This window comes from Entelurus aequoreus, linkage group LG11 (genome assembly GCF_033978785.1).
Source record: "Entelurus aequoreus isolate RoL-2023_Sb linkage group LG11, RoL_Eaeq_v1.1, whole genome shotgun sequence".
Taxonomy (NCBI): Eukaryota; Metazoa; Chordata; class Actinopteri; order Syngnathiformes; family Syngnathidae; genus Entelurus; species Entelurus aequoreus.
Window position 1 is genome coordinate 21,184,260 of NC_084741.1, and position 14,424 is coordinate 21,198,683.

The 14,424-nt window shown below is 38.1% G+C and overlaps 1 protein-coding gene across 1 annotated transcript in view; it reads left to right on the top strand.

Annotated features, from left to right (window-relative positions):
- Positions 1-569: 569 nt before the first annotated feature.
- Positions 570-14,424, top strand: part of LOC133659866 (ubiquitin-conjugating enzyme E2 E1) — a 34,786-nt gene continuing 20,931 nt past the window's right edge. The window contains exons 1-2 of the mRNA XM_062062681.1: positions 570-737; positions 12,237-12,421. Coding sequence (XP_061918665.1) covers positions 585-737; positions 12,237-12,421 — 338 coding nt within the window. The 5' untranslated portion in view covers positions 570-584. The remainder of the gene's footprint in view (positions 738-12,236; positions 12,422-14,424) is intronic.

The following is a 14,424-nucleotide window of genomic DNA, read 5'->3' on the forward strand; positions in this document are numbered from 1 at the left end:
ACATTTTTTATTAGTAAAACCCATCCAGGTACCCACCGCCAATTTGAAGGTTAAAAAAGGTTTAAAAAAAATCTATATATTGAAAAATATCAAAATGGCTCATTGTGCGGCCCCCCAGTGGAAATAACTTTGGTCACCTCTGCTTTAATCTAATTTTGCTAAAGTATGACAATAAAACCATTTTATTGTATTATTATATATATTATGTGTTTATTTTTAGTTTTTTTAACATGTTTGTGACCATTTTTATTCTTGTGTTTGCGTATTTTTAATGTCATTTCTCAAACGTGTGACAACTACTGTAAAGCATCACCACGACACTGGCGGATGCATATCATAGCAACCCCCAGCTGCCCCCTAGCGGATGTGAGCGGCATAGATGATGACGTCACCAACGCAATCAAAATGTTGTGCCACCTTCAATTAACTTTATTTTCTGCTAAAAAAAAAAAAAAAAAGTACAATATTTTACAAAATATTTGGACTGAATAACATTAAAAGTACACCTGTCGTACGGGATTGTGTATTGATTTTATAGATGTATTTTTCATTCAAAAAATGTAAACAAGTAAAAAGCTACTTTAATGCTGTTTAAAGGGGGAAAGATTGCAGTGTTTCCGCAGCAGCAGCGGACGGTCCAGCCCACTGCGGCCGAGGAGAGCCTACTTCCGGTCCGCAGAGGGCGACAGGCAGCAGCCAGCCGAGACTGTGGCGGAGGTCCAGACACAAAAGACTGGGTGAGTGCAACAAGGGGGACACCCTCACACCGACATGTTGCCGTTTAACTTTCCTCACGGGTGTCGTGTTGTTGACAGTTAGAGTCGGCGTCTCCGCGCAGTCTTTCTGCGGCCGCCATCATTTAAGGACAAAACAAAATAGACGAGTAGAAAAAAAGCGGCTCCGACTATTTGCTGGCGCGGCCTCGTTTCCTTTCTGGCCGTCGGACGCATTGAATGCGTCGCAGTCGCCTCTGAGCACACCGCACTCGCAACCCTTGTCGCCGCCGTCGTCTCGACGAAGCCGCGTTATGTTTTAAAATCCGCAATAATTTTATCATTTATATTTGCGTTTCAGGAAGTAGCCATGGCCCACACCTAACACGGGGCCTGAATAGCCCATTAAAGTGTAGAGGTGGGGGAGTTCGCCAAATCAAGGCTATTGTATGCTGTATGTACTCGATAACAGAAAATAACTCACACAGACGAATACTTATTTAATACAATATATTTATTATCTGCTTGTTCAATGGAAATGTCGTAGCGTGAAAACACTGTTAGCATGCTGGCTAACGGGTGTGCTAGCTGGTTAACATGCCATCAATCACCCTCAAGGCTTATTATTATTATTATTATTTATGAACATTATCAAACTATGTCAACGGCGATCTTTAACATATGCTTTCCAACACCGAAAAATATAACTTTCCTGTTCAATTAATTGCAACACCTGCGGTGGTGTTATGACATTTAAATAACTGCATGATGATAACATTAGTGCGTAAACTTTACAGTAGGGCTGCAACAACTAATCGATTAAAATCGTTGGATCTACGCTATGCGCATGCGCGGAGGCAATTTTTATTTTTTTTATAAACCTTTATTTATAAACTGCAACATGTACAAACAGCTGAGAAACAATAATCAAAATAAGTATGGTGCCATTATGCTGTTTTTTTCTATAAAATACTGGAAAGGATAGAAATGTAGTTTGTCTCTTTTATCCGATTATTAATCGATTAATCGAGGTAATAATCGACAGATTAATCGATTATGAAATTAATCGTTAGTTGCAGCCCTACTTTACAGGCAACGGCCAACTGTAGAATCATCCATCCATTTTTCTACCGCTTGTCCCTTTTGGGGTCACGGGGGGTGCTGGAGACTATCTCAGCTGCATCATTTTATTCTAAGTATTTTTTTGCAGATAGATATTGTTTGGCTACAGTTTCTCTTCTATTAGTGGAACAGTTTGGATGATTCCTTTTTAAAATGTTCCAGTTCCATTCACACATTTAAAAAAACACTTTAAGACCAATGTCTTGAAAAAATATATCACTCTTGAATCAACACAGTAGTTAATACTATGATCCATCCATTTTCTACCGCTTGTCCCTTTTTGGGGTCGCAGGGGGTGTTAATTTAAAAACTAAATGTGGGATATAATTAGGGATGATGTTTGATAAGAAATTATCGAGTTCGAGCTTATTATCGAATCCTCTTATCGAACCGATTCTCTTATCGAATCCAGATAGGTTGTTGTATATGGAAAAAACACATTTGGTTTAACAAAAGCTGACTTTTATTTTTATAATAAAAAATAAAAAATAAAATAAATAGATATTGACTGTTACCCCCCTAAAAAAATAAAATAGATAAATATTGACTGTTGTTACCCAAAGTGTATTAAGTGGGATTTTTCAGAAAAACAAATATATACAGTAACACAAAACCAACCTGTCTCTGAGATCCCTATAGGTGTATAAATAATAATATTATGTTAAATAAAATCAGTCCCTTGGGCACAAAACTGAAAATAATACAGCTCTCCAACTGAAAATAATACAGCTCTCCAAAAAGTTGCTGCGATTAGAACATACTAACTACACACACAGGCAGACAGCTAACAAACAATCCAAGACATCTAATAAAGTTCCAAAGCAAAATGAATCTCTTTAGGCTCTTTATTGTTGTTGATCTTGCTTTGTCTTTTCCTATCTTTACTTTTGTCTTGCACTGGACTGTTATTTTTTATTATTTTTTTAAACTGAAATACACACAATGACAAATGTATAAGCTATGTGATTCAATTAACATACTGAAATGAAATACACAATATGTAAATATTAGCTTCACACAAATATACAGTACTATCATCAAACAAATACTTCTGGGTGTTGAAACTATTTCGACGGTGGAAATATACGACTGGCAGCCATTTTAAGTCCTCAAATCATCCATTGAAACAGTGCACAAAAATCGTTTTTCAATAAACATCTTAGTTTTAAATTTAACCACTTTCTGCCTTAATATTGAGTTGCATAAACAAGTTAAACAGTTTACTTACAGACTTATCTTTTCCAAGGCTTGTAAGAGCTAACACAACTTGTCTACTTCTCAATTGTCTCATGAACTGAACTGACTCGCCAACCCGGAAGTGGCCAGACTAATGACGCATAGTATTTTCATATCGCCACAAAGTGTCAGTAAGAGTCTACAATCAAATGGGCATAACATTGCCCATTTGGGATTCGTTCCCAGGGATTCAAATAAAGAACCAACTCTTTTTCTTTACTATAGTGGTCTCGATAACGGGTACCGGTTCTCAAAAAGGGATTCGAGTCCGAGGACTCTGTTCTTTTCTTATCGAACAATCGGGAAAATCGGTTTCGAGCTTCATCCCTAGATATGAATAATAATGGAAGTATAACTGTTTGTATATACCGTATTTTCCGCACTATAAGGCGCACCTAAAAACCTCCAATTTCCTCAAAAGCTGACAGTGCGCCTTATAATCCGGTGCGCCTTTTATATGGACCAATATTGAGCCACAACAGGTCTCGTAACTACGCCGACTTCATTTTCCCCCGTCTACGGCTGCTTACCGTAGAAGAAGAAGCTCTTCTTCTCCTACGGGGGGAAATTAAGTCGGCGGCTGCTTACCGTAGAAGATCTTCTTCTTCTACGGGGGAGAATTAAGTCGGCGGCTGCTTACCGTAGAACAGGGGTGTCAAACTCAAATACAGAGTGGGCCAAAATGTAAAACTGAACAAAGCCGCGGGCCAAGGTTGAGCAAATTAACCTTTTAATAGGGACCCAAACAAGTTTTGCATTGAATATTGAACAAGCAAGGCTTATATAACTATAGTGACATGCAAAATCGAGTTTCAAATAATAATAATAAAAAAATATCAATGGCATATCAAATACAATTTAAATACAAATGTAATGCCTCTTTTCTATTTGCAGCCTTCTGAGGTAAATATCAACATTAACTTTTTCCACAGGCTAATAAATTTGAAAATAAAATAACAATGAATAAACCAACCATTCAGGACTTTAAACTGCTCAGTTTGCGACACACTGATCTAATCTGATGTGCCCAAGCCAGATACCTGCCATCTTTTCTTGGATGCTAGTTCATTAATGTCCGGGCTCAGGTTTTGAGCTGAGGCAACCTTCATTATTGAACAAAGGTGTTCATCAGTTACTATATCTCGTAGTCCACCCGGACCACAATCTTGGGGGCGTGCCTTAAAGGCACTGCCTTTAAGGTCCTCTACGAGCTGTCATCACGTCCGCTTTTCATCCATTCTAACGACGTGCCGGCCCAGTCACAAGATATGTGCGGCTTCTGTACGCACACACACACGTGAATGCAACGCATACTTGATCAACTGCGATACAGGTTACATTGAGGGTAGCTGTATAAACAACTTCAACACTGTTAGAAATATACGCCACACTGTGAATCCACACCAAACAAGAATGACAAACACATTTCGGGAGAACATCCGCACCGTAACACAACATAAACACAACAGAACAAATACCCAGAACCCTTTGCAGCACTAACTCTTCCGGGACGGTACAAACGTTTAACTAACACGTGTACAAGGATATTTCACTGTGTATATAATGGAACAGTGTTTATGTTGTGTACAAAGTGTATTTATAATATGTTGTGCAAAGGAAATTTCATAATATTTGGAAGTTCATCTTGTATTTGACATTGTTTATAGGGTTAGGCGCAATAAGTGTTCAACTTCAGCCTAAACCCTTTCGGTCTGCAACATTTTCAATTTATGAATGGACAACTGTTTGTTTATGTAAAACTGTTTTATTTTGTTGACCACTGACCGAAGAAACAATAAACTAAACTAACTAAATTAGCATCTTCAAATATTTATTTATTTACAGACAGACATAGTTTTGTATTTCTTTGTTTCTTTTGTTAATATCACAGTCCGTTCTGCAAAAAGGTCATCCCTAGAATATACATCATCATATAATATACAAAATACAATACATTTCAAAATCTACCCACCAAATACCCATTTACAATTTCATTTATAAATAAAAAAGGAATCTTTAAATCCACCGAATCAGTCTCAATATCCTATTATTCAAATTTGATTAAAAGGTTGCATCTTGAAGATCTGCGATAATCTCATCATACATACAGTGGTCAAGACCAAAATGATGCGACTAATGTGAATTCCTCAACCATAAGGGGTGTGTTAAAAGTACTAAGCATAATGTCGCAATAAATTTAGATTAAAACGCTTTTTAAAAATGTTTAAAGAATGTGATTCTTTTATAGAGCTATACTAAAGCTTGTACACTTTAGATGACCATTTTTCCCTCTTAATAAAGGTTTACTTCTGGCGTTATGTCTATGAGACGTAGTGGTGACTGGAATGAGCTGGCAGAGTCTAGAATTTAATCTGTATACCACGTTATACATAATACATGCACTGTGGAATCTGTTGCACTCAGTAAGCTTTAGAAGACTGTACCCATAAAAAAGAGGATTTGAGGGAGCATTAAAGTTTGCCCATGATATAACACGTATTGCTTTCTTCTGAAGAATCTCCAGTTTTTTAAGATAACTGGGATACGTGTAACACCATACGACATTGCAATAGTTTATATGTGGTTCAAATAGAGTCCGATCCAGAATTAAGAGAGCGTTAAGAGGAAAAAAGTGCCCCAATTTTGAGAGTAGACCGACATATTTAGATAATTTATTCATTAAATATTCTATATGGCTTTTGAAATTTATAAATCCATCAGTGTATACTCCAAGGAATTTAGTGCTCTCAGCTCTCTCAATTGCTTTACCATTTCTTTTAATCAGTATTCTATTAAAGTTTTTACGGCTTCTATTTGAACGAAATATAATAGTTTGTTTTATTTATATTTAAAGATAATTTATTACATTTGAACCAATTGTCTACTTTAACTAATTCACTATTGACAATAGCTTGAAGGCTTTCAGGATTTGTATGTGGCATGAATACATTTGTGTCATCAGCAAAAATTACTTTGTGAAAAATAATTGATGAGTTCGCAAAGTCATTTATATATAATGTAAAAATAAGTGATCCCAATATGGAGCCTTGTGGAACTCCACATGTTATAATTTTACTTGGAGATTTGCTGTTATTTATTTGCACATATTGCTCCCTTTCAAATAAATAACTTCTGAACCAACTGAGTGCAACCCCTCTGACACCATAGTGTTGCAATTTCCTCAATAAGATTTCAAAATCAATGGTATCAAATCCTTTTGATAAATCACGGATCACCAATTCCACACTCACCATTATCAACAACATCATGTATGTTTTCAATTAGATCAATGATTGCAATACAGGTGGTATTCTTCTTTCTGAAGCCATATTGGGATGCGCTGAGTATATTTAGTTTATCCAGGTATCCGCTTAGTCTATTGTACACAACACTCTCAAGTACCTTTGAGAATGTTGGCAGAATCGATATAGGTCGATAATTTTGCAAGTTGTTATTATCACCAGCTTTGTAAATTGGTATAATATTTGCAATCTTAGTCATTTTAGGTAACACTCCGTGGAGCAGAGAGAGATTTATACAATATACAAGCGGATCCACAATTTCTTGTGCAATGAATTTGACAATTTTACCACTCATATCATCCACACCGGCAGCATGGGAACTTTTCAGGTTCATAATAATTTTAATAACTTCTGATTTATTAGCCAGTGTAAGAAAAAATGAGTTTAAATCGTTACCTTTAAGGTAATGTTGGTATGCTGTTCCCTTTTGTGGGGTTGTTTTTTGAAAGACTTTCACCTATAGAAGTGAATGAAGTAATTGTTAAAACTGGTAGCAAGATCAACATCATTGGGATAATAACTTTAATTTAGTTTAATTTGGGTTTCAGGAAGGACAGTGGATTTTGTACCCCGGCTGAGCACATTATTTAATACTTTCCAGCATTATGGCAAATATGACAGTTTATGGCATTAGGGCAAATATGACAGTATATTTTTTTATCTGTTTATTTAAAGCAGGGGTGCCCAAAGTGCGGCCAGGGGCCGTTTGCGGCCAGTAGCTAATTTTTTAACGGCTTAATTTTTACCATTCTAATGTTAGCAGGCTTGCTTTTTATTTGCAAACTTTGCAGGTATACACATCAGCATCAAATGTTTTCAGCATTCTGACATTGTTATGCAAGAATTTTTTTTTAGCAAATTTTGTAAGTTAACACCTCAGTCGTCGTTTTGGTACTTGATGCATGCTAACGTTAGCATGCGAGCATTTTAAACACATTTTCAGGTACACGCCTGGTATTTCACTAATGCTAACTGTAAGCATTTTATTGTTAGCATAGTGTGAGCTCTTTGTTTTTTTACCTCATTTTGCTTATTTTTTGTTAGCATTTCTGTTTGGCTTTGGCTCTTCAACATTCACATGAATATTCTACCGAAAATATATATATTGTTCCGGTTTTGTGGGTGAAAACTACCCAAAATGGCCCCCACATCCTTTGTTTTGTCAGTCTGTGGCCCTCAGTGGAAAAGGTTGGGGAACCCTTGTTATAAAGCTAGGGCTGGGCCATATGGCTGAAAACTGTATCATGATACAGTAAGTGTTTTATTTTGGTCGATTATCGATAATTATTGATTTTGTTTTTGACCTATTGAAAATAAGCATCAGGAGAAAAACATTTTGAATGCAAACATTTTTGTTTCAAATGTAACCTTCCTCTGATTATAATCTCCTCAGCTATCAAGGCAGACAGGAAATGTCAACACAACCTTGGAAAACAATCAGCAGCGAGACAACAAGATGGTGTAACCAAACTTGATAGTTGATACTGTTACCTGATTAGCTGTTGGCATGTCCATCCACTGATCACTGATCACTTCCTGTTTTGCTAGGTTACCAGAGTACGAGTGCCTTTGTTCATGCAACCAACTTTGCTTCGGAACTTCCAGTTTCTTCCGACAAAAAAAATATATCGATCGCATCTTTTATCGATATTGATTATGTGTCTTTCACAATACATATTGATATTGTTTTATAAGCCTTGCCCTATATAAAGCATCATTATTATCAAAGTCCTGATGATATTAATGCTATTTGTTTTAGGGTTGACATTGAAATACTACCTGGACTACTCCAGGACACTCATACAATTGTTGCAATTTCTTATGTAAGTGAAAATAGTCTGATCCAGGGTCAAGCTGTGGCCATGTCATAGAACATTTGCACACGAGTCATCACAACCATCGTTCAGGTGTAAAAAGAAGTGAAGCAGTGTTAGTATTAGTGTTGTCCCGATACCAATATTTTGGTACTGGTACCAAAATGTGTTTCGATACATTTTTATAAATAAAGGGGACCACAAAAAATTAGCATTATTGGCTTTATTTTAACAAACAATCTTACGGTACATTAAACATGTTTCTTATTGCAATTTTGTCCTTGAATAAAATAGTGAACATACAAGACATGTCTTTTATTAGTAAGTAAGCAAACAAAGGCTCCTAATTTAGCTGCTGATGTATGCAGTAACATATTGTGTCATTTATCATTCTATTATTTTGTCAAAATTATTAAGGACAAGTGGTAGAAAATTAATTATTAATCTACTTGTTCATTTACTGTTAATATCTGCTTGCTTTCTCTTTTAACATGTTCTATCTACAATTCTGTTAAAATGTAATAATCACTTCTTCTGTTTGGATGCTTTACATTAGTTTTGGATGATACCACAAATGTGGGTATCAATCCGATACCAAGGATCATACATTGGTCATATTCAAAATCCTCATGTGTCCAGGGATGTATTTCCTCACTTTATAAACATAATATAAACTTTAAAAAAACAAAAGAAGATTTTGGGATGCTAAAAAATATCGATGTAATCATAGTAGTATCAACTAGATACGCTCCTGCACTTGGTATCATTACAGTGGATGTCAAGTGTAGGTCCGTCAATGGCGTTTGTTTGCATTTTGACGCCGGTGAGCTACGGTGTGTAGTGAAGCATGTTTAGCTATTCCTCATCCTGCATGGATGATACTTGTAAGAAACTTACTTTATTTGACGCCATGGAGGCGAGAATTAGTGATTTACAAGTAGCTAAAACTAGCTAGCTAGCTATGTCTTAAAACACTTCTTGAGGGCGTTTCAGTGTTATAACTTCACCTTTATTGTTAGTTTTTAGGCCAAAATGCGTCCGTTCTTCCTTTTGTCTACACACTGTCTGGATTGTATCCACTTTTATTAGTTACCCTCATTAAATGATTCATTGAAGCAACATGTTATTAATTCAAGCTTTTTTCTAATCAAATTAATCATTGCAGCCCTAAAAGTTGCTAAAAACTAATCCAATCTAGGTCTATATATGCTAAGTTATTTAAAAAAAAAAAAAGCTGCACCTTGTGTCACAGCTGTGTTTTCGGTGATGAAGCAAATTAGTGCAGTTTTTCTCCTACATTTATCTGTGGCAGATTGCCACAATTACATTTGACCTCAACTTTTTGTCCTCGCTCTTAAACACGTGATCATGTGATTATATCTACATGCAGCTTGTCGTTATGACGCCGTACATAATAACGCTGCTTCTGAACACAGCTCTTATACATCTGGGGCCGTACTTATCAAGCTTCTTAGAATTACTCCTAAGAAGTCTGCTAAGAGTTGACTTAAGAGTAAATAAATTATTTGCTGAAAGCTGCACTTAAAAGTTAGTTATCAAGCGTCTTACTCACACTTTCAGCGAAGTGCAGGACTGAATCTTAAGTGTCACACTCAGAGCTGAATTACGACATTACTATGTGCCGTAAACGGAATTTTAGGTGACGTCATTTCTGTGTCCATAGAAATGACCAATCACGGAAGGGAATCCCTTGTCTAAGAATAAAGAAATATCTTAGAAATATTTAAGTGGACAATGGGAGTGTATATTTTGACAATAAACTACAAAATAATACAAAAACAAACAATATTGGCAGTGAATCAAAAATAAATGTTTCCTTTTTGTTGCACCTTTCCTGCTTCCTGCTCCCAGACCGTAACAAAGAGGCAGGGGAGACACTTCTCCAGGATGTATGCTCGGGGCAACACCCTTCACTTTACCCGGCAGTGGGTCTCCACAGCGGACGACTTTAGAGTGAATGATGAGTCCGGCGATTAGTTGCAAATCTTGCTTTATTGATTGCTTGCACACAGCCAATCCAACACAAAACAAACTAGTCCCCGCTCCCACTCACAATACCGCTCCCTCTCTTCTCTCGCCCACACACTCACTGACGTCACTCACCTCACATGCTGTAACCTAGCGTATGTGTGTGCCACACACATACGGTACTCTCATAACATTTTCTTTCCAATTCATTAATTAGGCAACTAATTTGAAACTGGTGTGGGTGGCTCTATATATACTAGTCCACTGCAGCCACATGCAGAAATCAACAAGGAATCGAAAATTATTAAATCTGTGACAAAAATAATACCTGCTCTGTCTAAACGATACCGTTTGATCAGCTGCTCGTCATCAAACAAAGATGAACGTTCGCGCACGTCTCTCGCCTCAGTGCCATCCCCTGCTGGCAACTCCTAACCACTTAAGACACCTCTGAAGGTCTCTTAAATATCGTGGAGAGTAGGAGTGATTCTTAGACTTAAGAACGTTGATAAAAAGCTTTTATTCTTAAGTTTGAGAGTAGGACTAAATTTCGCAAATTTTCAGGACTTAAGTGTAAAATGGCACTCTAAGAAGCTTGATAAGTACGGCCCCTGGTCTGCCAGAGAATAAGAAGACATAGCAGGAGGGATGTTAGCGATATATTTAGAGCTCATACACGTCTAGATTGTTTTTAAATAAATAAAAAAACTGACCAAGTGACTTTTTCCCTGTGTTGTTGACACTCTTGGAGACTCTTAACAGGAACGATTGAAATGCTCCTCTCCCCCTACCCTGCATCTAAAACAGCAATGTCCAGAGTGTAGCCCGGGGCCCTAGACAACTTCTACATACAAAATGAATAAGTTATTGATTAGAACACAAACAAAACCAAGGAAAAATGGAACCAGCCTTATTTCCCCCCAAAAACTGAAATGTCCGTTGACCTTTGCGTCTCATACATGGTGATTGATCATTTATGTAAAATGTTCTTACAAGATATGGTTATGTTTTGTATGTGCTAAAGTCCTGATGTGATAACAATACAATAATTATTAAATAATATTAATAGGGATAATCCATTAAGCTACATTGTATTGTGTTTTTTTACGGTTCTGTGTATGTATAGACCAGTGGTTCTTAACCTGGGTTCGATAAGAACCACTGGTATAGACGCAGAGATGGGAGGCAAGTGTAGAAAAGAAGCACTTTTTATTAGTGAAAAACAGGTAACACAAAAACAAAGATGTGCAGAGGGATAATGGACAAATGAAAACAGGCGTATGAATCGCAAAGGTACAAAGCAAAATAATTAAATCCCAAAAAGTCTCCTGATTGGCAACCAGGGATAAGTGATGGAGCAAGAGCAAAAAATAAGGGCGCCGTACAGGAAATAATATAAAATACAAGAAACTAATAACGGTCATGTGGGATCATGACAGGTTTTAGGATTTTGAATGTACAAAGTGGCCCCTACACCTTTTCAACCTTTCTGGATGCAGCCCTCGCTGTAAAAAAATTGGACACCCCTGATCTAAAAGCACTCAAAGTGTCTCCCACTTGCTTGTGATGTCTAAAAACAGGAAACAATTATTTGTCTTCAGACAATTTCTATACATCATCTATAATGCGTCATGGCCAATTAGACCTTCACGAAAACTAGCCTGCAGTTTTTTGGGAAGCACGAGTGTTCTATCTAAAAGTGTAATTAATACATTCTATATTTTAAAATATGGTGAGGGCTTCCCTGCAAAAATTGCCCTTGGGCTGCGTTTTGGACAGCCCTGCTGTGACTGATCTTCACTGTAGCTAAACACAAAGTCAGATGTTGTTGATTGCTAGCCTAAGGTGCATTTCTTGCTACCGTAATGATGATGAGGAGGTTGTTTCATGCTTTGGGCATGACAATGACCCGCCTTCAATGTCACTGTAGTATTTAGCATCATGATGAAATTTCATGCCATTCCAGGTCAGTGTGGACGGTGTCTCCAACTAGAGTGCGCACTCTTCCTGTCAGTTTTAAAGTCCGGTGTTTAAATGCCGTGCCCGCTTGCCCGCCTCAGGTCCTGGTTCTTCTCCAACTCCAAAGCGGTATGTCGGATGAGGATTCTCGTGCCAGCACCAGCTCTTCCTCGTCACCACCTTCGTCCAGCCAGACCAGACAGAGGGACACGTCTTGCAAGAAGAAGCGCGAGAGCAAAGCCAGCATGAGCAAGACCTCCAAGCTGCTTTCCACCAGCGCCAAAAGGTCATTCAAAATTACACAAGAGTTTGCCAATATACCGTATTTTTCTGACTATAAGTCGCAGTTTTTTTCATAGTTTGGCCGGGCTCCAGTGCGACTTATATATGTTTTTTTCCTTTTTTATTATGCATTTTCGGCAGGTGCGACTTATGCTCCGAAAAATACGGTACTTGTGGTTGATATGGTGTCGTTGCACAATTTGCATAATCGCCGATGATTAGGGGTGTAAAAAATAATCGGTACAAACCGATTTTAGCTTTAGATTAGGGCTGGGCGATATGGCCTTTTATTAATATTTCGATATTTTTAGGCCATGTCACGATACACGATATATATCTCGATATTTTGCCTTAGCCTTGAATGAACACTTGATGCATATAATCGCAGCAGTATGATGATTCTATGTGCCTACATTAAAACGTTCTTGTTCATGCTGCATTAATATATGCTCATTTTAAACTTTCATGCAGAGAGGGAAATCACAACTACCATATTTTTCGGAGTATAAGTCGCTCTGAAGTATAAGTCGCACCGGCCGAACGTGCATAATGAGGAAGGAAAAAAACATATAAGTCGCACTGGAGTATAAGTCGCATTTTTTGGGGAAATTTATTTGATAAAACCCAACACCAAAAATAGACATTTGAAAGGCAATTTAAAATACATAAAGAATGGTGAACAACAGGCTGAATAAGTGTACGTTATATGACGCATAAATAACCAACTGAGAACGTGCCTGGTATGTTATTATGGTAAGAGTCATTCAAATAACCATAGGGGCGGTATAGCTCGGTTGGTAGAGTGGCCGTGCCATCAACCTGAGGGTTGCAGGTTCGATCCCCGCTTCCGCCATCCTAGTCACTGCCGTTGTGTCCTTGGGCAAGACACTTTACCCACCTGCTCTCAGTGCCACCCACACTGGTTTAAATGTAACTTAGATATTGGGTTTTCACTATGTAAAGCGCTTTGAGTCACTAGAGAAAAGCGCTATATAAATATAATTCACTTCACTTCATATAGAACATGCTATACGTTTACCAAACAATCTGTCACTCCTAATCGCTAAATCCGATGAAATCTTATACGTCTAGTCCATGGGTGTCAAACTCTGGCCCGTGGGCCAAAATTGGCCCGCCGTGTAATTTCACTTGGCCCTTGAGGGGGGGGTTGGTGGTAGCGGGGGGGTATGTTAGTGCTGCAAAGGGTTTTGGGTATTTGTTCTTAATAGGAGCCATTTTTCTTCTTCTACGGCATGGGTGTTAAACTCTGGCCTGTGTAATTTCACTTGGCCCTTGAGGCAATATCAAATTAACACTAGAGCTGGCCCGCCGATTGTATACAGCGGCGGTGCTGCGGTAACACCGCATTCACCGCTACAAGGTGTGTGTGTGGGGGGGGGGTTGGTGGTAGCGGGGGGTGTATTTTGTAGCGTCCCGGAAGAGTTAGTGCTGCGAAGGGTTTTGGGTATTTGTTCTGTTGTGTTTTATGTTGTGTTACTGTGCGGATGTTCTCCCGAAATGTGTTTGTCATTCTTGTTTGGTGTGGCTTCACAGTGTGGCGTATACTTCTAACAGTGTTAAAGTTGTTTATACGGCTACCCTCAATGTAACCTGTATCGCTGTTGATCAAGTATGCATTGCATTCACGTGTGTGTGCGTACAGAAGCCGCACATATCTTGTGACTGGGCCGGCACGTCGTTAGAATGGATGAAAAGCGGACGTGACGACAGCTCGTAGAGGACCTTAAAGGCAGTGCCTTTAAGGCACGCCCCCAAGACTGTGGTCCGGGTGGACTACGAGATATAGTAGCTGATGAACACCTTCGTTCATAATGAAGGTTGCCTCAGCTCAAAACCTAATGAACTAGCATCCAAGAAAAGATGGCAGGTATCTGGCTTGGGCACATCAGATTAGATCAGTGTGTTGCAAACTGAGCAGTTTAAGTCCTGAATGGTTGGTTTATTCATTGTTATTTTATTTTCAAATTGATTAGCTTGTGGAAAAAG